Source organism: Mesoplodon mirus (assembly GCF_964341445.2).
Source record: "Mesoplodon mirus genome assembly, chromosome: 5".
Taxonomy (NCBI): Eukaryota; Metazoa; Chordata; class Mammalia; order Artiodactyla; family Ziphiidae; genus Mesoplodon; species Mesoplodon mirus.
In genome coordinates, this window is record NC_138980.1 from 183,937,417 (window position 1) to 183,960,062 (window position 22,646).

The 22,646-nt window shown below is 64.4% G+C and overlaps 1 protein-coding gene across 1 annotated transcript; it reads left to right on the top strand.

The window, feature by feature from the left end:
* Nucleotides 1-736: 736 nt before the first annotated feature.
* On the top strand, nt 737-20,892 carry TERT (telomerase reverse transcriptase; the record flags this gene model as incomplete). The annotated part of the gene is made up of 16 exons (XM_082620723.1): nt 737-955; nt 1,061-2,423; nt 6,273-6,468; nt 7,876-8,056; nt 8,915-9,094; nt 9,725-9,883; nt 12,454-12,549; nt 13,054-13,139; nt 13,905-14,018; nt 14,435-14,506; nt 16,186-16,374; nt 17,835-17,961; nt 18,611-18,672; nt 19,267-19,391; nt 20,153-20,290; nt 20,789-20,892. The coding sequence occupies 16 exons, from the start codon at nt 737-739 to the stop codon at nt 20,890-20,892; spliced, it is 3,411 nt and encodes a 1,136-aa protein (XP_082476849.1).
* Between the last annotated feature and the right edge of the window lie 1,754 nt (nt 20,893-22,646).

Consider the following 22,646-nt stretch of genomic DNA (forward strand, 5'->3'; position numbering starts at 1 on the left):
GCCCAACCCATCAGGTGGGTGATTAATAGGGAACTGATTTGAGGATTTTTGTTTTTGGTGGGGATCACAGAAGAACTCAAAAAGAAAAACTACAGCCTGGGGTCAGGGAGACCAAGCCAGTGGGGGAAGTGCCGCTGTTGCCGGCTGACCACTGCCCGCCGCCCGCTGCCGGCTGACCACTGCCCACCGCCGGAGCCGGGAAAGAGCTCCAGGAGCCCCACCGCGTGCCGGTCCAGGTTCAGGGTGCGCCTGCTGCCTTGGTTTCCCCAGGCCCGCCGGGCAGGGGCGGTGGTCCATTCTCTTCTTTGCACATCATTACACATTCGCTGCCATGAGCCCCTGCTGGACCCCAAAGCATCCCTCACTGACCGGTCACGGCCCACGTGAGAAAGTAACACACCAGCAGGACCCGCTCCGCGGGGGCGCAGAATGCACCGGGTCCCCCAGGGACCCCACGTTATGGCCCCCTCCCTCGGTACCATAGAGCCTCTCCTCTGTGCGACCCTCGCAAGACCTCTGCGCCCTGGGAGGGGTCACGGCGTGTGGGTGGGGACACTGCCGGGAGCAGCTGCGCTGTCGGAGCAGGTTCTCGTGGCACCTGGGCGCAAACACCTCTGGGGCCACACCCGCGGCCCGCAGGGTGAACCAAGGGCGGGGCGGCGGGGCTCCCGCGACCCCGCCCCTTCCTCCTCCCGACCCCGCCCCTTCCTCCGCGCGGACCACCCTGGCTCCAACGATGCCGCGCGCGCCCAGGTGCCGGTCGGTGCGCGCCCTGCTGCGGGACCGCTACCGGCAGGTCCTGCCGCTGGCCACCTTCGTGCGGCGCCTGGGGCCCGAGGACCGGCGGCTCGTGCGGCGCGGGGACCCGGTGGCCTTCCGCGCGCTCGTGGCCCAGTGCCTGGTGTGCGTGCCCTGGGATGCGCAGCCGCCCCCTGCCGCCCCGTCCTTCCGCCAGGTGGGCTGCCTCCGGGGACTCCGGTCGGGCCCGCCGCGGCGGTGGTGGAGGGGGTGGGGAAGGACGTACCTGCGTCCCCAGCGACTCAGGAGCCCTCCCCGGCAGGTGTCCTGCCTGAAGGAGCTGGTGGCCAGGGTCGTGCAGAGGCTCTGTGAGCGCGGCGCGAGGAACGTGCTGGCCTTCGGCTTCGCGCTGCTGGACGGGGCCCGCGGCGGGCCGCCCGTGGCCTTCACGACCAGCGTGCGCAGCTACCTGCCCAACACGGTGACGGACACGCTGCGCGGCAGCGGCGCGTGGGGGCTGCTGCTGCGCCGCGTGGGCGATGACGTGCTCACCCACCTGCTGGCGCGCTGCGCACTCTACCTGCTGGTGCCCCCCAGCTGCGCCTACCAGGTGTGCGGGCCGCCGCTCTATGACCTCTGCACCGCCGCCGCGGCGCGGCCCACGCGAATCGCGGGCGGAACCCGGATTGGCCTCGGACTCACGCGCCAGGCCGGGAATGGCGGCGACGGGGAGGTGGGGGGACCCCGGGAGCTGCCGGCCAAGGGCGCGAGGCGGCGTCGGGGCGGCGCGGGGGGCCGTCCGCCTCCAGCCAAGAAGCCCAGGCATGGCCTGGAGCCCGAGCAGGGTACCGAAGGGCAGGCGCCCGGGGCCCACCTGGGCAGGGCGCCTGGGCGGAGCGACAGCGACCCCCGCGTGATGACACCCACCAGAGCCGCTGCGGAAGCCAAGTCTCGGGAGGGCAACGTGCCCAGGACCCGTCGCCCCTTCCCGCTGGGGGGCGGCGAGAGGGGTGTTCGCTCCCCATCCCGGCGGCCGTCACATCCCCAGGGCGAGCCCGGTCCCGGAGCGTGGGCTGAGACCAAGCAGTTCCTCTACTGCTCGGGTAGCAGAGAACGGCTGCGCCGCTCCTTCCTGCTCTGCTGCCTGCCTCCCAGCCTGGCGGGGGCCCAGAGACTCGTGGAGGCCATCTTTCTGGGCTCTAAGCCCCGGCCACCAGGGGTTCCCCGCAGGATGCGCCGCCTGCCCGCGCGCTACTGGCGGATGAGGCCCCTGTTTCGGGAGCTGCTTGAGAACCACGCGCGGTGCCCCTACGGCGCACTCCTCAGGGCGCACTGCCCACTGCCGGCCTCCGCCACCCCGGCGGGGCCAGGCGATCAGGAGAGCCCTGGAGTGGGCGCCCGCCCCGGGGGGAGGCCGGCCGCTACCCCCGAGGGGGACGAGGGCTCGCGCCGCCTGGTCCAGCTGCTGCGCCAGCACAGCAGCCCCTGGCAGGTGTACGGCCTCCTGCGGGCCTGCCTTCGCCGGCTGGTGCCCGCCGGCCTCTGGGGCTCCCGGCACAACCAGCGCCGCTTCCTGAGGAACGTGAAGAAGCTCCTCTCCCTGGGGAAGCGCGGCAAGCTCTCGCCGCAGGAGCTGACCTGGAAGATGAAGGTGCAGGACTGCGCCTGGCTGCGCGGGAGCCCAGGTGAGGAACCCGAGCTCAGGACCTCGAGTGCGGCAGGGCCTTCTCCGTACCTCGCTCGGGGGGGGGGGGGGGGGCAGGGGGCTCCTTGGTGGCTGTCGGGTGGCTCCCTCTGAGTTCTCTGCCTCCGTCCCCCTCTCCCATCCGGTTTGCATAAATCTCCCGACGTGTTTATGGGCTCAGGCAGGTTCTGGGCTCCGGGGAGGGGCGGTGAGCAGGCGGGACACGTGGTCTAGGGCTGCACCAACAGACGGGGGTCAACAGGAGGTCCTGTGGGCGTGTCTGCGGGTCATTCATAATCCTTTTTGATGTCAAGGTTTATCGCCTTGGCGTGGTGCCCCGCTGATAGAAATGGGGGCTGGGCCCAGAACCCCGTTTATGGGGTTGGGAGGTGAGGCTCCTGGGTCCCCCGCTGGATCTGGTCAGCCCACACGCGGATCCGGATGTGAGTTCTAATTGTGCCTCCGCTAGGCTGGGGCCAGGCAGGCGGGAAAGTGAAAAGACCGTGTCCTTGAACAAGGCCCCAGCGTCACCAGGGGTCAAAGGGGAGCATCAGGACGCCGTCCGCTGTCTCCGGGCAGTGGGCAGCCGCGGTGGGTGCTGGCAGGATTTTTTCTGTGAAGCTGAGCCTGCGGTGTCCCTCCCACTGTGGTGTTCTGGGTTTGATATTGGGCTTCCTCCGGCCCAGCCACTGTCAGCCCCGCCTCGGTCAGCACCCTCCGTGGCAGGGCGGAGCCAGGAGTGAAAGGCCCAGCACCCTCCCTGCTCTCCCTGTGTTTGACCACCCCACGCTCCTGAGATGGTCAGGACTTCTAGAAGGAAGTCGTCTGTGAGAGCCAGGTTTGCCCCCCGCCTCTCCCGTGCGTGTGACAGTCCCCGGGGTGGGGTCCCCGAAGATCGCGACTGTGGTGGCCTCAGGTGCAGCCGGGGCACGCCCTTTCTGGCTCCCCAAGAGACCCGGGGCAGGTGACGCGGACAGTCAGGGTGACCTTCAGTAACTTGGTTTAAAAAAATTTTTTTTAATTGTGGGGACGTAACATGAGACCTACCCTCTTAAACAACGCTGAAGTGGACAGCGCGGTATTGCGCAGTGTACGCTCGGTGTCCTACAGCAGATCTCCAGAAACTTTGCATCTGGCGTGACGTTTACACCCCCTGACCAGCAGCTCCCTGCACGTGGGACGCCGTGGATGAGTCTCCAGGAGGCGGGCTCAGGAGACCAGGCCCTCACCTGACGCCTCTGTGCTCGTGGGGCCCCAGCCCGCTTTGTGGAAGGAGGATCTGAGTTCTGTGCTCTGGCCGCGATTTCAGATGGGTCCCCGTGCCCCTCGAGCTGCAGGCACTGAGGAGGTGGTGTTTTCCCAGGCGACTGGGCCCCAGTCCCTGGACCTCCCGGAACCTTGCTCACCTGAGCTGTGCCCCTGGCCATTTGCTCCTTTCCATGGCCTCGGCCACGCCTTCTACCCGCTGGCTGAATGAATGCTGCTCTGAGCCGCGGCTGTCCGGCTCTCCGAGGTCACCTCTTCCACCCTCTCCTGCCGGAATGCTGCCCCTTCCTCCGTGCCGGCCAGGCACTCCGTCCACAGTACAGGCCATTGTCCTGCCTGCCATGCTGCCCACTGATCCCTGTCAGCTCCCTGATCCCCAGCCCCGGAGGCCAGACAACTGGGCTGTCCACATCTGGAGCCACGTGTCACTAGAGACGTCACCAGAAGGATTCCTGCTCGCTGCCTTAGCCTCTGGTTGGCCCGTCCTGTCCGCCTACATCCGACCACGGTTGCTTTTCCTGAGCTGCGGGTGGGAGCGCTGCCCGCTCCCGCCCCTGAGCCCCACGGACCTGAGGCGTGGCTCTGACGTCTCAGCGGCGCGTCGGCCTCTCTTCATTTCCCCACCTCTCTCCTCCTCAGTCAGCTGCCGCCCCTCCGACTCCCTCCCGGGCTGTGCGGTTCCCCAGCCCCGCAGTAGCTGCCCCGTGTTTATATCAGCCGCTTTTCGGTGTTCTCTGTTTCTACTGCGATTTCTCCATTGATCTTGGAGTTATTTTGGACGATTACTTTTTATTTTCCGAATGTGTGGCAGTTTTAAATTGCCTTTTACTGTTGATTTCTGACTCAGCCATGTGCGGGTCCGTAGGACCGCGGTGGCCTGGAGCCCGTGGAGACTGGCTTGGTCTCGTGTGTGGCGTTTGCACTAATGGTTCCCGTGTGTTTGCAGGCCGGGCCTGGTGCTGTGGTCACCATGTCAGGTGCCATGCAAAACGCGTCCTTCCAGATGCTGTGATGCTGAGGGTACACGGCCCCAGGGGGTGGGTGTGTCCTTTCCTTCTTGCCCCGTGATCTGAACGATGGGTGTGTTAGCTGCAGGCACATTTTAGACTTAATCTTCTTCATGAATGTGTAGTGGCCTTTTTTACCATAAAGTGTGTTTACCTGCTTTCCCGTTGGTTAGTACTTCCCGCTTGTGTCGTTTTTCATTATTTTTTATCTTCAACCTGTTCATATCCTATGAGGATACGGGGTTTAAGTGTCTTAACGACAGCACTGAGCTGATGTGTTTTGTTTTGTTTTGTTTTGTTTGCGGTACACGGGCCTCTCACTGCTGTGGCCTCTCCCGCTGCGGAGCACAGGCTCCGGACGCGCAGGCTCAGCGGCCATGGCTCACGGGCCCAGCCGCTCCGCGGCATGTGGGATCTTCCCGGCCCGGGGCACGAACCCGTGTCCCCTGCATCGGCAGGCGGACTCTCAACCACTGCGCCACCAGGGAAGCCCTGAGCTGACGTTTTACGTTTATTTTCGATCCGTTCTGACAGTCTTTACCACTTACCTCGAGTAATTTTTTTTCATTTTCTGGGATGATAGGCGAGTGTGGATGCATCTTTTCACCTTGCAATTTGTCTCCCTCTTCCGTGTCGTTATTCCTTGTTTCCTGATGTGCATATTCTCACGTGCATGTGCGTGCGTTGGTTTTGCTTCCAGCGTTAGCTTTGTATTCTCCACTTACTCTCTCTGGGTGGTTGGTTACCTTGGGAACCGTGTAAGGGACTTGCGTGTTGGAACCGGATCACACTTGAGCTGTTCCCTCCACTAACCCAGTTGTGTCCCAAGTTAGATGCTGCTGGTACTGTTTCTACAGTCGATGTTTATGTAGCTTCATCCCCCCTTCTCTTCTCCTTGCTCACCGTTCATTGTCCTGCCCCAGACCTGCCTCTGGGGCCCCTTTTTTCTCCTCTGTGTTTCTTTCATGCCAGTTACGGGTGGTAAAGCCCTGGCTCTGTCTGCACTGAGGCCCCCCTGGCAGCCTGGTGATGGCTCTCGAGATGCACCTCTGCTGGAGATGTGTCCGAGTGCACAGAATAAAATGCAGAGGACCGCAGGGGAGAGCGCTCACCTTGGCCCGTGGCTGGGTCCGGAGCCCCGCGGCGTGTGGCCGCGTCTGCTCGCCCGCGGCGTTCAGCCTGGAAAACTCCAGGCGTTTCTGGCTCTTGCCACCCAGGCGCGAGGCCTGAGACTGCACACCAGCCTCAACCACCCGTCCCCCGTGTGGAGAGCAGTGTCTGCTTCCTCCAGCCTGTGTGTAAAGGGGACAGATGTTCCACGTCATCACTGCCCAGTAGAAACATAACGTGAGCTACGTACAACATTTCAGGTTTTCCGTAGCCCCAATAAGAAAGTAAAGAAGGAAAGGTGAAACTAACTTAAAGACATTTTTTATCAAAGCGTCGTTGCTGAGATACCCGCGTTCTCCTCTGCCCGAGGCTCCGAGTCACGGCACGTGGGCCGCATGTGCAGCCGTCCAGGCCCGAGGGGCCACTCAGGCAGCATGTGGGGTGAGCACCGGCCTCTCTCCTCCCAGGGGCTCGCTGCATCCCAGCCGCCGAGCACCGTCTGCGTGAGGCCGTCCTGGCCAGGTTCCTGTGCTGGCTGATGGGTGCGTACGTGGTCGAGCTGCTCAAGGCATTCTTCTATGTCACGGAGACCACGTTCCAGAAGAACCGACTCTTCTTCTTCCGGAAGCGCGTCTGGAGCCAGCTACAGAGCGTCGGCATCAGGTACGGCCATCGGGAGCCACGGCCTCTCCCTGCCCCGGGCTCCTCCCCCAGCTCCCCCAGGGACCCCGCCCTCGGCACGGACTCCTGCAAGCCCTTTCTTAGCTGAAAGCCGGGGGCTTGGGCTGGATGGTCTGTGCGGTCTAGGAGTCTGTCTGGACTGAAACAGTACGGGCGGGCTGCTTACTTCCCCCTGGCACGTGGGCCTGGTGCTGTTTAATCCGCACGGAACAGATAGGATGACACGAGATGACAAACCCGCCTACTTGACGCCATGCAGTGGGGCGCGTCTGGGGCAGAGGCGTTGCCGTGAAGCAGGCCTCCTCGGGGCTGAATGGCCGTGGGGTGGCCATGAGATTTGTCTCAGTTGCTCACTGACTGTCTTATGTCTTTTTTTTTTTCTTTTTTTTGCGGTACGCGGGCCTCTCACTGTTGTGGCCTCTCCCGTTGCGGAGCACAGGCTCCAGACGCGCAGGCTTAGCGGCCATGGCTCACGGGCCCAGCCGCTCCGCGGCATGTGGGATCTTCCCGGACCGGGGCACGAACCCATGTCCCCTGCATTGGCAGGTGGACTCTTAACCACTGCACCACCAGGGAAGCCCTGTCTTATGTCCATTTTGAAAGACTAGGCGGGTGTCAGCTGGATTGGGATCCAGCCAGGATGGATGGGGTGACAGCCCGAAAGACACGGGCTGGGCCTGGCCGAGGCACCCAGTGTGAGGGCTCAGCTGTGCATTTGCGCCAGAGCCGTGCCCTGCGTTACGTCTGTGGAGGGAGCCGGGCCGGGGTCCGTGAGTGCACGTGCTGGGGCCCATGTCCTCCTGTGTCTGGTGCGGGAGGCTCTGGACGCCTTTATCGTGGTCTTGAGTGAAGGCGCCCCATTTAAGTATTTCACGCTATGTGATCCAAAGTGGCTGTTTAGGCTCTCCTTGTGGGGCCCATGGGGCCCAACCCCTGCCTGGTGGGTGTTTGAATCCCATGATGGGCTGTGCTTGGAACCACGCTTCACTCCTGGGGCCACCAGCCCAGGGAGCATCCTCACCCCAGCGGTCAGGAGGCCAGGCCCTTCCCTGTGGGTGGTTTTGGGGTAAAGGCTGAAGGTCATAGGTAACAAGGAGCTGGCAGGCCCATAGGGAGACAGTTCTGTTCTTCAGGGGGGCTACGCCGAGCACTCTCTGCCCATTCTGTGTAGAGCAGGGTGGGCTCTCTGGCCCACGGGTCCTGGCCTGCACCAGCCAGGGCTCTGTCCACCGGGAACCGGGTGTCCTGGCCCTGCCAAGGAGGGGCCTCCAGCAGATGCCTGGCCACCCCGCAAGTCTGGGGTTCTGGGCATGGGTTCTGCCGACTTCATGGGCGCCGGTGGCTGCCATGCTTGCCCGCCCCGGCTTCCCACGGGCACCTCTGTTTCAGACAACACTTAGAGCGCGTGCAGCTCCGAGAACTATCCGAGGCAGAGGTCAGGCGACGCCAGGAGGCCAAGCCGGCTCTGCCGACGTCCAGGCTCCGCTTCGTCCCCAAGCCCAGCGGGCTGCGGCCCATCGTGAACATGGGCGACGCCGTGGGAGCCGGGAAGCCGCACAGAGACAGGAAGGTCACCGCTTGTGCCGCTTTTAGGCAAAGTGCATTTGAACCCCAGGCCTGGTGGGTGTAGTCAGAGTCTCGGGGGGCCGGCAGCCCCAGTGAGGCCGTGGAATGGTGGGGTGCCGTGGATGGGGGTTCCCGGGCCCAGAGAAGGAGCTCCTGGGAAGGCCAGTCCTGTGAGGTGCTGGATGGGCTCCAGGAACCCCCTGCGCCCCTGGCCCCTGGAATCCTCCGGGGCAGAGGGGCCACGCGATAGCTGTCACCAGCCTGCCAGGGCCCCGAGGACCCCCGGAGGACGTCACCCCCGTGGTTAGCGCCCCCGTGACTGCTCTCCCCGCCACAGCACCCCTGCCTCACCAGCAGCTCTGACCCCTTCCATGCGCCTCCCTGTAGGACTTGGGGGTGATTCGGGGGTGATTCCACCATTAATGAGAAAGAGAAGCTGTCGCGCTGCTGATGGGGGTTTGGTCCGTGAGCGAAGACAAAGTGCTCGCCCAGTGGGCTGGGGTCCCCCAGGAGGTGGTGCCCCCCTCTCCGCTGGGGCTGGGGTCCCCCAGGAGGTGGTGCCCCCCTCTCCGCTGGGTGGGGGGACCGGGTAAGTGGAGGGGACCAAGGGTGTAGCTAGTTGCATTTTTCCACACGTGGTGTCCGTGATCCCAGGACGGGTCCCTGGGGAGACCCTGGGGTCTGGGGTGGGCGTGGAGGGGGCAGCCCTTCTGCGGTCGGAGGGAGGCGGGGTAGGCGGGGATGGCAGCGGCGGCGGCACAGAGCGGGGGCCTGACTCTCGTCCCTGGGGGCCGTCTGACCCCACATCCCCTTGGTCTGGGGCCCCTCTGGTGACACTGGCCGTCCTGGGCTGGGCCTGCAGGTCCAGCATCTTACCTCCCAGGTCAAGACCCTGTTTGCTGTGCTGAACTACGAGCGGCTGAGGCGCCCCGGCCTCCTGGGGGCCTCCGTGCTGGGCATGGACGACATTTACAGGGCCTGGCAGGCCTTTGTGCTGCCCCTGCGGGCCCGGGGCCCTGTGCCCCCACTCTACTTCGTCAAGGTGGGCGCCCGATTCCCACCCCCCGGCCCTGCAGGTGACCCCTCGCATCAGGTCCCCGCCGGTGTGGGGAGTGGCCAGCCTTTTGCAGTCCCGTGTTTGCCGGAACGAGTCACCCCTTGGTGGAGCTGCGTCCATGTCCCACAGATTCTCCTGTGAGCGGGAGGGCAGGGGACCCCGTCTCCATTTGGGGGTGTCTGGCTCCCAGGGGCAGAGGCTTTGTGCCTTCCCCTCTGGAGTGGACTCCGTGACTGCACCCCAACTCCACGGGAGCTCCTGCCCTCGGGATCCCCTTCAGGGAAGGAAACACCTGCTCAGACCCCAGCGCCGGGTGCCCTGGTACCCTGGTCATCCGCCAGGGGCCTCCTAGTCACCAGCTTGCAGCTCAGAGAGAGGGGCGAAGACCCGCCCTGAGGGTGCTTAGAGTCCGGGGGAAGTGGGTATCTCAGCGAGAGGCCCGTCGGGGGCGGGCGTGGGGGACGGGGACGGGACAGTGTGAGGGGGGTGCAGGGTCTCCCCAGTCCCCTGGTGTACGATTCACCCCAGGGTTTGCTGACCGCAGGTCAGAACCAGCAGGACCGGGAACTCGGGGCCCAGGTGAGCGCGTCCTCAGGCACTTCGGTTCCCACGTAGGTGGACGTGGCGGGGGCGTATGACGCGCTCCCCCAGGACAGGCTGGCGGAGGTGATAGCCAACGTGATCCGGCCCCATGAGAACTCGTACTGCGTGCGCCAGTATGCCGTGGTCCAGAGGACTGCCCGCGGACACGTGCGGAAGTCCTTCAAGAGACACGTAAGCCCCACCGGGGGTGTGTTCGGTGCTGGGGAGCGCGCTCTGCGGGAGGCTTGCGTAGGGTGGAGGGGGCGTGGTCTGCGGGGGGCGCGGTTTATGGGAGGCGCATGCGCCGTGGTGGGGGTGGGGGTGGGGGTGATGGTGATGGTGATGGTGATGGTGGGCGTGCGCGGCGGGCCCTCCTTCCCCACCCCCGCGCGCATGCGCACGCGCCGTCGTCGTACTCACTCCTGGTGTTCCCGTCGGGTCCTGTCCTCCCGCTGCCCCTTCACAGCCGCGCGGCCCCGACTGCACACCAGGCTGAGCAGAGGGGAGGGACCCTGGTGGCAGCAGAGCCACGCGTGTTTCCGTGGTGTCCCAGCGGCCACGCAGCAGGGCCGCGTGTGCTCCATGGGAGGGGAGGTGCCACCGGGCGCCTCGCCCGGGACTCCTGGGCCGCGCTGCTGTCCGTGTGTGCGCAGTGGGGCGAGGGTGGAAGGGCAGCCCCTCGCCGCAGCCTCCGGCACAGGCAGGGCTGGGAGGGGACAAGGGCATTCGGTTGACCCCGAGGCCATCAGGGTGGGGGGTTTCCTAGCGCTTGTCGGGAAGGCTTTTGGACCACCTCCCCACCCCACCCCGGCTGAAACAGCGTGTGTACTGGAGGCGGGGGGGTGTGGTGAGTTCCCCTAGAAGTTCTTGGAAAAGGCACGTGTGAAGACCTCAGCACAAGGCGCTGGTGAGCATGGTTTGCGAGTCCTGAGTGTGCAACGCAGGGATCTTGGGTTTGTGGACAGGGATGGAGTCTCCTCCGCTTCACAGTCCAGAACAGCAGCGCCCGTGGGACTCCCTCCCACCCCCGGGAGCCCACCTCTCCTACCCCGAGCACGGCGACGTGCTCGCCTGTCTCTAACTCTGTAATGTGAAATCAGGGAAACTCTGACCTCCTGTCCGGTTTCCGCCGCGTCTGGGGTCCAGCCGCCCAGAGCAGCCTCTCCGTGTTCCGTCCGAACAAAGCCCTCGTTGCCGTGGGCGGATTCCAGGCTTGTGTAGTTTTAGGAGACATTGCCCCAGAGGTTCCAGCGCGGCTGCAGGCGCTGCAGGGGGCCCTGGCGGCGGTATGGGTGGTACCGAAAGACCAGGGCTGCAGCTTGCAGCCTGGCCGCCCGGTGGGGCAGCGCAGTCCTGTCTGTGGGACTCGGTCTGGGGAGATCCGGTTCTGGGCACCTTGTGTACCGGTCACGTGGTTGTGTCCTCTCATGGGGTGCCCATCCCATCTCCCTGGTGCTGCCAGGCTGTCTCCTTGGGCGTCCATCTTAGGGGATCTTCCCACGTTCTGGGGACAAGTCCTTGGGCCACTGTGGGCTCCCAGGCGCCTTCTCGGCCTGTCTCACCTTTTCTTTTGCGAGTGGAGTCTCCACAGACAGATGCTTTTGTTTTGATGGATCCAGCTTATCCGCAGTTTGGGGCTGAAGCCGTGTTGTGCTTGAGCAGCCTAACTGCCTGGCTACCTGACCGTAATGCTCCTTTAGAATGTTTCTTGTTAGAGCTGCGGCGTTCAGTCCAGGGTCTGTTGTGAGTTCATTTTTGCGCTGCTGCTTTAACGTGTTCCGTCTGCTCGAATCTGGGCATTTATAGACCCGTCTTCTGGTTCACTCGCCTACTCTTTTCTGTCCCTGATTTTACACCCATTTATGAAATTCTTAATTTTAGCCAGCCTATTTTTCAGTTTTAGAAATCCACGTGAATTTTCTCACAGATTCTAGGACTCTGGTTACATCTTCCATCTTTATTTTGTTAGCAATGTTATCTTGAGTGATTTTAAAATTCCAGAAACTCCATATCAGCTCGCCTGCAGGCAGGTTTCTGTCATGTCTGTTTCTGCTGATTTGTGGGTGGTTTTGGTCACACAGGCCTGTTCTATAGCTTTTGGAATTTTTTCCCGGTGTGCCAGACTTTGTAAATAGGGATTTTAACGTAAGGGTTTTGCGAGCTTTCCTCCAGAGTGGATGGTATTTTCCTGGCAGTGGTGGAACCGTGACCTTAGTCCTGCTGGGGTCCATTCTAGACAGTGTGGTGCCTGGTCTCCCTCACTTGGCCCTTCCCCAGTGTGGTCCCCTCGGAGGGGCTGGGCTCCCTCAGACCCACTCGGCATGGCTCTGGGGGCGCCTGCTGCTGAGGGTGCTTTCTCTGCAGCCCCTCCCCCGGGAACTGCCCCTCAGTCCCAGCTGCTTCGTGGCTCTGAACCCCAACATCTTCAGCCTCAGAGCCCCCACATCTTCAGCCTCAGAGCCCCCACTTTCTGCTCGAGCTCCACCTCCCACGGTGGATACAGGCCTTGGGGAGAAGTCGGGGTGAAGGTGGGATGCACCCCGAGGGCTGAGACCCCAGCCCACCTGCGTCCCGCCTCCCCAGTGTCCCCAGGTGGCCGTGCTCTGCATCTCATCCCTGGTCGTAGCGGCCATGGCGGGGGCACCACAGAAGCTGTAGGGCGGGGCCTCTCAGGCTCTGTTCCCCGTTCTGAGTGTGCCCTTGCTATCGGGACTTGGGGAGGGGGGCGTCCACCCGCGTCACCCCGTCTTCTCGGCCAGCAGGTGTCCACCTTCACGGACCTCCAGCCTTACATGAGACAGTTCGTGGAGCACCTGCAGGCAACGGGCTCGCTGAGGGACGCCGTGGTCATCGAGCAGGTCAGTGTGGGCGCTTGCTCACTGCTGGGTCCGGGGCAGCTGTGGACACCCTCTGTGGCTGGCAGAGACTTGCACCGCCTTAGGCCATGTTTTCCCTCTTTCTGGGCCTCACGCACCCTCTGCCGCCTGCCCGCGGCTCTGCTGAGATTTGCTGTACGTCTTCGCTCTCAGTTTCGGTCTCGAGGTCACACGAAGGCAAGTCCCCTTCCTCTAGGAGGACAGAGGGGGTTTGCCCCGTAGACCCGCCTCGAGCTAGCCCATCAAGTGACCTGTTTTCTTGTGTGAGCAGAGTGTCCCCAAGCCAGGTTTGCCAGCAATGGGTCGGCCCTCGCGGTTCCTGTGCTTTGTGCACAATAGTCTCGGAGCGACCCTGCCACGATGTGAGGCTCCCAGACACCAGACGCCTTCCTTTGGGTCCGGGGCCCCCACCGCGAGCCGTCCGGCTGGCCCGCTGGCTCGCCCAGGGCGGCATCCACGCTGGTGAACGCCTGCCTGTCTTCGCAGAGCTGCTCCCTGAACGAGGCTGGCGACAGCCTCTTCAAGCTCTTCCTACGCCTGGTCCACAACCACGTGGTCAGGATCGGGGGCAGGTGAGTCCGGGCCCCCCAGCTCCCCCTCACCAGCCCCCGGACAGGCACTGCGGCCGTGCGGCCGGGTGACGGAGCAAGACCCCCACGGCTGTGGGAAGTGCTGGCATTCAGAAGCCGGCAGATAATTCTCTTAATGTGTGTGGAGCCAAACCGGCCTGGGCGAGTGCCTGAGCGAGACCCCGTGTGTGACCGAGTAGTGCAGTGGCCCTGGGGCTTCGGGCTCACGGCCGCAGCCGTCACAGGTCGGCCTGGACCGTGGGGCCTCCTCGGAGGTCCTTAACCGTGGGCCACGCTCAGGAAACCTTCTAGTTAAATGTGTTTTCATTGCTGTTATATTCTCAGTAATTACAGCACTTACTGAAAGATAATCACATTAAAATATGAAAAAAACACGTACACCCTGGGGAGGCACACGTGCCAACTGCACAACAGGGCGAATTTTGACAAAGGGAACACATCTGCACGTGCATGTAAATGGCACCAGGTGGGAAGAGGACTTTCTCCACGGGAAAGGCCACGCCTGTGGCCCCTGTCTCCTCCCCAGGGGCACCACCACCCGCTGTGACCTTCGTGGAGAGGGGTCGTGCCACGTGTGACCGAGGCATGGCAGGGCCTCGCAGGGGAGCGTGACAAATCTTGATTCATGTCCCCCCAGGCGGGTGTGGCGTGGGCACACGTGTCCATGTATGTCTGTGCATGTGTTTACGACATGAGCGTGAGGCCCACCATGGCTGGCCCACCTTCTAACCACATCCTGCCCCCCAGGTCGTACGTCCAGTGTCAGGGGGTCCCCCAGGGCTCCATTCTGTCCACCCTGCTCTGCAGCTTCTGCTACGGAGACATGGAGAACGAGCTCTTCCCCGGAATCCAGCGGGATGGGTATGGACCCCTCTGTGTTGGCGGATGTTGCCTTGCTTGGGGCCTGTTTGTATTTTTGGTCCTGGATGTAGACGGGGCCTCACCCTTTCTTCTCGTAATGGCGCACAGGAGGTGGTCAGCAGGCCTCCGGCGGGGAGTAAACGTGGCTTTCTGCGTGGCTGGGGCTTCGGACCAGCGCCAAGCTCGTGTGCTTCTGGCCCAATCGTGGGGCCCCTGCTCGGCATCCCCAGCTGGAGCCGAATCCCACAGAAACCAAAGTCTTTGGTTAGATTCTTTGGAGAAGGTCACTTTATCCGTGTCCACGTGAACGCAGACGTTAAATTTTTCAGCGTTGGCTCCCGTGGGAGGACGTTGCCTGTGGGTGTAAAGCAGTATGTTCAGGGTCTCCCCTCATCTCGGGGTCAATCCGTGTCCAGGGTGCTCCTGCGCTTCGTCGACGACTTCCTGCTGGTCACCCCTCACCTGACACAAGCCAGAGCCTTTCTCAGGTAAGGGCCCCCACGTGTGTGTCTCTGCAGGCGCATTTTGGCCCACGTACGACGGTGGGACCTGTGTGCGAACGCCCGTGCCCCCGCGCCACATCTCCGCGTCCCTGGAGAGTGTCATGCGGCGCGGCCCCGCGGCTCTGAGAGCCCAGAGCGCCGTCGCTTCCTCCTGTCGCTGGCGTGGCCGTCAGGACGCAGGTGCCGCCGCAGGAGCTCAGGCAGCAGGACTGGGTCCGCAGAGGCTCCTTGGAGGTTCCGTACCCGTGATGCGCTGGTGGCGGACGGGGCAGAGGCTGTGCGCTGCGCACCACGGGGGACGGAAGAGAAAAAGGCCTGCACGGCTCACCTGCGGCTTCCCCGCGGAGAACGTTTGTGAGAGCGGGGAATTCAGACGTGTCAAGAAGGAGGGGTTACCAGGCGTGGGGATCGCATGGGTTTGGTGCCCAAAGCAAACCCGGCACCTGGGACCCTTTGGGCTGTGGCTGCAGTGCCCCATCCATCCCGGGAGTCTGAGGGCTTGTTTCAAAGCGTGGTTTTCCAAGGGAGAAGAAATTTCAAAACTGAGCCCTCAAGGCGTCCCCGCCTGACACTTTGGTCACTTTGGTCGCTGGGCTGCCTTTGGAGAAACCCACCTGGACAGCACCCGCGTATCCTGTGTCTGCCTGCGGTACACCCCAGGCTTGAAGCCTGTAGAGTCAGCCCACTGTGATGTTCTAGGGCTCCCTGTGGCAGCCCCAGCACAGGACACTGCAAATGTAAACCTGTCAGTTAAATCCAGTGGTGCCTGTGGGTCCGCGTGGGCACCGGCCACAGTTGGAGAGCTCAGTGGCCACACGTGTCCAGTGGCCACCGGAGGGGACAGTGCAGAGGTCGTTGCCTCCGTCACGGGAAGTTCTGGGAGCGGTGCTGCTCTGTGGTCCTTGGGCTGCGCCGGGAGGTAGCTCTGAGCGTGTCCGTCGGGTCCCACCAGGGGGCGCAGCAGACAGGCAGACGTCCAGGAGACTTGCCGCAAGGAGCTGGCTCGCGTGATGGTGGGGCTGGCCGGGCAGGTGCTGGGGCTGCAGTCTGTGGGCGACCCCCACAGTCAGGACACCCCCTTTTGGCGCTCAGGGCCCTTCCCCAATGGGTGAGCCCACCCCACTCCGCGAAGTGGCCTCCTTTAAAGCCGGCTGGTTGCAGGTGTCAGCCCCACCTACAGACCCCCTAGTCTTACGCAGACTCGAGTGTGCACACCTGGGGACCGCAGCCTTGCCAGGTGGACACATCGGCTGGCCGTCACAGAGAGGACCCGTCCCTTGGACTCTGCCTGCCCTGCGAGCCCCGTGTCTCCCGGGTCCCAGCTGCCTCGTCAGCTCAGTCGCCCACCTGTCTTACCTGGAGGGCCATCCCGGCGGGCCCTCGTCCTTCAGGACCGGCCCCTGGGGCTTCTGTGCTCCCCTCCCCCGCTGCCTGCCTCTGCCCTTGCTGGCCTGTCCACCCTGGCCTCTAATCGCTGGCACTTGTTTGCCCAGAAGCCTGGAGGCCAGAGCAGGGCTGTGTCCGGCCTTCCTCGCGGGCCCGTGGTCCCAGCCCTCCAGTCCCCGCCCGCCTCGCTGGGCTGTTAGGTGACGTTGACCCATGCCTCCGAGACCTGCGGGTGGCATCCCCTCTGCCCGGTGGCTGACGTGGCCCCCCTGATGCAGGACCCTGGTCCACGGCGTGCCCGAGTATGGCTGCCTGGCGAACCTGCAGAAGACGGTGGTGAACTTCCCCGTGGAGGACGGTGGCCTGGGCGGCACGGCCCCCCTGCAGCTGCCGGCGCACTGCCTGTTCCCCTGGTGCGGCTTGCTGCTGGACACCCGCACCCTGGAGGTGCGCTGCGACCACTCCAGGTGAGCACCACCGCTGCGCAGCTCCATGCATCCTCCCGCATGGCAGGGCCCGAAGCCCCAGGGGGTCGGGCCAGCGGTGGGCACTAGGGGATGGACCCTTTGGGGGAGCCGTTTTCTGGGCGCTTTTTGGTTTTTTGGTTTTTTTGGCTGCGTCGGGTCTTGGTTGCGGCACGCGGGATCTTTTGTTGCGGCGTGCACACTTCTCTAGTTGTGGCGTACGGGCTTCAGGGCACGTGGGCTCCGTAGTTTGCAGCATGCGGGCTCTCTCGTCGAGGCGCGCGAGCTCAGTAGTTGTGGCACATGGGCTTAGTTGCCCCGCAGCATGTGGGATCTTAGTTCCCCAACCAGGGATCGAACCCGCGTCCCCTGCATTGGAAGGCAGATTCTTTACCACTGGACCACCAGGGAAGTCCCTTCTGGGCATTTTTGATAAAAGGAAATCGCGTGGCAGACGCGGGGGCACCACGTGTTCTTCCGGGAAGCGTGTGGATCTGAACCAGAGCTTCCAGGACCTGCCCGACAAGGGTCCCCGTGGTCTCACTGGGCGCCAGGATTCGTGGTCACCTCTGGCCCATCGGGGAGCAGGGCTGCCGTGCGTGTGGCCTGCTCTCTTCACAGTGTCGTGGGTCCCTGCCTCGGTCGGCTCAGGCTGCCGCAAGAAACACCACGGACATTTCCGTTCTCTTGGTCCTGGAGGCTGGAAGCTGAGGTTCAGGGGTCACAGGCCGTTCTCTCCCGGGGCCTCTCCTGTGTGTGCGTGTGGGCGCGTCTGCTCCCCGAGGCCTCACACAGTCACCCTCTGTGTTCAGCACCTCAGTGTCTCTTCTTGGGACACCAGTCCCATGGGATTAGGGCCCCACCTTTATGATTCCATTTTGCCTTAATCACCGTCTTAAAGGCCTTATCCCCAGACGGTCTCGGGGGTCAGGGCTTCAACCTGTGAGTTTGGGGGATGCAGTTCGACCCCTGAGAGCCCGTCCCCCCACTTCCCCCACACTGAGCCTGAGAGCACGCAGCCCAACCTCAGGCTCTGTGCAGACAGAGGGCCTCGCGATGCACGTGGACGCAGGAACCTGTGCTCTTTCATGAATGAAAAGCGCAGGTGTCAAGACGGTGGCGGATGGGCGTGCCCGTCCTGCGCTGGTACTCGGTTCCGCTGGGGCCCTCAGGGCTGCACTGGGTCCTCCTTCTGGGGTCTCCCGGGAAGACACAGGTGCAGGCACTTTCCAGGCGCAGGTCCACGCGTCCGTCTGCTGCTCCCCCTGCCCCCTCTCACGGCCGGGCACCGACCACACCGGTCAGTCGTGAACTGTCCACCAGGTTGTCTGGCTCCCCGTGAAGCCGTGACCATTTGGGGGGCAGGCGCCCGTTCCGGCCCAGCGCAGCGGATGGGCTGGACGTATGTGGTCGGAGTGTGAAGTGGACACACGTGTTTCCTGGAACCCCACGCTGTCTCACAGTTACGCCGGGACCTCGATCAGAGCGAGTCTCACCTTCAACCAGGGCTTCCAGGCTGGGAGGAACATGCGGCGCAAACTCCTGGCGGTCTTGCGGCTGAAGTGCCACGGGCTCTTCCTGGACCTGCAGGTGTGCGGGCCGCCCATGGGCGGCTGGGGCTGCAGAGCGCAGAGGGCAGCTGGCATCACCGAGGGCTTGTGCGCGCTTCGTAGATCCTGGGGGGTTGTGTGTGTTTGTACTTGTGTGCGGGCACGTGCACGTGTGTGGAGGCGCTTCAGGCATCACATACGTGTGCACCCTCATGTGTACGTGTGTGTGAACGAGTGTGTGCCTGCGAGTACGTGCAGGTGGGTAGCGTGTGGGTATGCGTGCCTGTGCATGTGCCTGTGTGTGCAGGTGTGCACTGTGTGGGTGAGTGTGCGTGTGTGTGTCCAGGGCCCCCAGCCCTCACCCTGCCGCGTGGCTGCCCCGCCATCTTCACCCGGGCCCCTCCTCACAGGCTGTAGGGCCCAGGACCGCTGTGGCCTCAGCGCTGGAGCCGTGGGGCCCAGGCCATCGTCCAGCCAGGCTGGGCTCTCCCCCTTGTCCTCCCCGCAGGCCTGACTCCACCGCAGCTGCTGAGGGGCCCCAGTGAGGACCTGGCGGGTTTCACGGGAGAGACTGGTGGATTCTTACCGAGATGGTCCTTTTTCTCTTTCTGTTTGATGGGGCAATAAAGCAAAAGACAAACTCAAACACCAGAGGTATCGCCAACGTTTCTTTTTCCTTATGACTCCAGGTGAACAGTCTTGAGACAGTTTTCACAAATGTTTACAAGATATTCCTGCTGCAGGCCTACAGGTGGGTCCACGGGTGGCCGCCCCACGAGGGAGGTGACGGCCTCGCCCTGGGGAGCGCGCTGCCCCCGGGTCCGTGAGGAAGCAGCGTCTGCGTCTCAGCGGCAGACACCGCCTCTCCGCAGAGCCCTCGTCAGCTCTGGAGGTGCTGCTCCCGGGCACCAGATGGTGCTGGGAGGCCGGAGCGGCCCGGGGTGGCCCGAGTCCCTGCGGCGGGAGGGGCTGGCGGGAGGAGGGTAGCCGCGGGGCGGGGCGGATAGGAGAGCAGAGGGCCGGTCAGTGCACAGGAGCGTCTGTGGTCCCGAACCCTCAGGTGCACCCAGAAGGGATGGCGGGACGCAGCTCCCGGTCAGTCCAGCCACTCTTCCGGAACGTTCCCTGCCCTTGGGTGGCTCTGCGGCCCCCCTCCGAGAACCAGGGCCGGGCAGGTGACCGTGGAGTCCGGTGCTTGTCCATCCTGGGGAGGTGGACCCCATCCTTCATTAACCGCGCCGGCTGGCCTCGGGGACCCAGAGCCAGGCTCGCCGCCCGTGGTCTCCAGGGAGCCCTGCCCCGGCAGCCTGGGGAGGCTGGGCCCTGACAGAGCTGACATCCCCAGGTTCCACGCGTGCGTGCTGCAGCTCCCGTTTAACCAGCCAGTCGGGAGGAACCCCTCGTTTTTCCTCCGGGTCATCTCTGACACCTCGTCCCGCTGCCACGCCCTCCTGAGAGCCAGGAACGCAGGTGTGCGCAGGCGACCAGGGCAGGGCTGGCGGGCCGAGGGGTCGCCCGGGGCGCTGGGCATCGGGGTCACCCCCATGCACTCCGTCCTGTGCCCGTCCCGGGCCCCTTGTGCCCCGCAGCCACTGCAGCACCTGCCCCTCCAGCAGCCCGCCGCCCTCCGCCCCGTGACTGCAGAGTGACGTGGCGCTTGGGGCCGGCTGGTGGCCCTCCTCCCCTGGGGCTCTGGGCGCTTGTGTCAGGCCGGGCCAGGGTCCGCAGGAGGCCCTGGGACACCCCTGCCCACCTCAGGGAGGAGCCAGTGAGGGGCACCCATGCCAGCCGTGCGCCCGCCCGCTTTGGGTTCACTGCCCCTTCGCTTGGTCCCCTCCGGGGCGTCCCCCCCTGAACGCTCCCGCTGGAGTCCCTGTGTCTGCACCTCTGGCCTTGTCCTGGGCGTTTCTGATCTGTCTGAGGTTCAGGCTGTGCGTGTCTCTGAGGTCCTGGGTGTAACAGACTTGGCTCTTCGTCACGCCTGTTTGTGGAGGTTTCTTGGAGAAGTTGAAGAAAACGTCTCAGTTTTCAGAATTCCTTGGTGCTCATGTCGGGGTGGCCCCTGAAATGAAGTGGCCGGTCTCCCCCCCCCACCGCCCCCAAGACCCCACTCATGCCATCAGCCTGGAGGGACCCCCGGCAGGAGGGCAACGTCTGGGGCCCCTGGTATCCCCGGGGAGGAACACTGGGGCGGGGCCAGCGGGGCCTCAGCCTCTCCTCGTGTCCCCCAGGGATGTCACTGGGGGCCAAGGGTGCCTCCGGCCTGTTTCCTTCCGAGGCCGCACAGTGGCTCTGCCTGCACGCCTTTCTGCTCAAGCTGGCTCGTCACCGTGTCACCTACAGCTGTCTTTTGGGGGCACTGCGGACAGGTAGGTGTGGGTGGAGTGCCAGGTGCCCCTTTGTGAGGTGCAGGCCCTGCCCTCTGGTGTTGGGGCCCCTCCGTGTCTGAGGGGCAGATGGGCAGGTCTCGGAGCCCCCAGGTGAGGGGTGCGGGTGCCCCGGGGGTTACAGGCCCCCTCCCTCATCCAGGGGCCTGGCGTGACCACCCGGGTCTCGCCACCTCTCCAACGCCCCCAGGTCCTCGTCCTCCGTGTCCCCTGCAGCCCCCCACCTGCGTGTCCTTCCTCGCACCCCCGACCCAGGTCCCCCTCGGGCCTCTGCCTGACGGTCCCCGTGCTCCCGGCAGGGGTGGGGTGCTTGCCCCCTCCTGAGGTGCCCACCCCAAGCCTGCCTGCACACAGGGTGCTTGGCGGTGTAAGTGCCCGCTGCTCTCAGCAGTGCCCCGGGCCCTGGGGAAGGGCGGTCTCTGGTTTCTCTGGGGCGTGGGTGGGGGGTTTGGTGGTCTGACTTCAGTCACTGCCTTGCAGCCAGAGCCCGACTGGGCCGGCGGCTCCCGAGGGCCACTCTGGCCGCCCTGGAAGCAGCAGCCGACCCGGCCCTGACCGCAGACTTTAAGACCATCTTGGACTGACGGCCAGCCCTGCTCACAGCCTGGGCTGGGCTCTGGGGCCCTGTGGGAGGGGGCCAGCTCCCCGGCGAGGCCTGCACCCTCCCCCGAGACCCCGGGAGGGGTCAGCCCCCAAGGCCTCAGGGAAGCAGGGCCCAGGCGCTGTGGCCTTCCCGTGACGGGGTCCGTTCTCCAGCTGCTGACCACGGGGAAGAGGCAGGTGGGGGAGCCGGGCATCGGGCGTCAGGCGTCTGGACGGGGCGGGGGGCCCTTTGTCACTCCCTTCCCCTCGCTGCAGGGGCTGCCCCGGTCTGGAGTGATGGCACATGTGTTCCCGAGGGCGCGGGGCAGCACGTGGGGCTGACCTGTGCAGTCAGTGCCCAGCTCAGCCGTTCACACCCACCTCGGGAGCAGTGCCTGCCCCGGGCGCCTCTGCCGGCTGCGTCCACGGTTCACACCCCGTGGCGCTTTCCGCAGAAGCGAAGGGCCCAATCAGCTGTTTGAGGCCCGGTTCCACCCGGCCCCGCCCCTGCTTCTGACCCCGCCTGTCCTTAAGCTCTGCACCCGCCCGCACCCCCATCTCTGGACCCTCCCCGCTGGTCCCCTCTCAGCACATGGCCCGGGTCGTCCTGATTGCACTCCTGCACCGCCTCCTACCCCCTGTCCTGTCACCCCAGTGAAAGGAGCCTTTGCTGATTGTTTTCACAGCTTACAGCTGTTCTCTCAGGGTTTGTATTAAAACACGTACTAGCGAGCGCTGCGTTCTGTAATTATAAACACGTGCGCCTGTTGGGGTGCGAGATCCACGTGGGTCCTCGGCCTGGCAGGGGTCGGACGGGGGTTCCTGGGGTGGGGGTGTGGAGGGAGGGGCGGGTGGCTCAGGGCGCTCCCACGGGACCCGGCCCAGCACCCCCCACTGCCTGCAGCCAGCTCTGGCCGAGCTCCGTGGACACGTGGGGGAGGACAGGCAGGAAGGTTCTGAGGTCCAGGACGTCAGGATTCCTCCTGAGCACGTTTCTCCTCTACCCGTTACCTTCTCGGGACCGTGGGATTCTCCTCTTCCCAGAGGGCTCTGTGGCGTGGGCAGCGAGGGCCACACACACGGGGGTCCGAGTCCGGCCCCATCCCTCCCCCAGAGTGCTTGTCTGCTCACCTGTCCCCGTGTGCGGGACCTGGGCAGGTGGACATGCTCAGGCAGGCAGTCCCTGGCTGTCCACCCCGTCTGCCCCCCTCTGTCATCTGGGTGACGTGCGTGCTGACCGCTGTGGGGCTCCTTTGGTCACATGCTGTCACATCCACTTAGCTGGACTCAGGCAGAGCGCCTGGGGTGGAGAGGACAGGCCTGGGAACAGGGCCTCCCGGAAATGGGGGGCTCTTCAGAGGGGAGCTGCTTGGGTCCCCGAGGATAAGAGCTCTACGGGGGTCTTCCTCATGCACGGGGGCCTCCCTGCACTGCCGGGGCATATGGGGCTCTGCTCAGGGTCAAGGATCGTGCTTCGGGGGGCCGTGTGGAGGACCCGGGGAGAACGGTGGTCAGCCCCTGACCGGGCCGTGGCCAAGTGCCCCAGAGCTTGTCCAGGGAGCCTGGGGGCTTGGAGGCAAGGGGCAGATTTCAACCTGGGCTCGCTGGTGGGGGGTTGAACCACACAGATGCCACCCCTGGTCCCCTGGGGGGGTGGACCACACAGATGCCACCCCGGTCCCCTGGGGGGTGGACCATACAGATGCCACCCGCACACACAGACACGTTTCCGGCCCAGCAGGTCTGGGACTGTGAA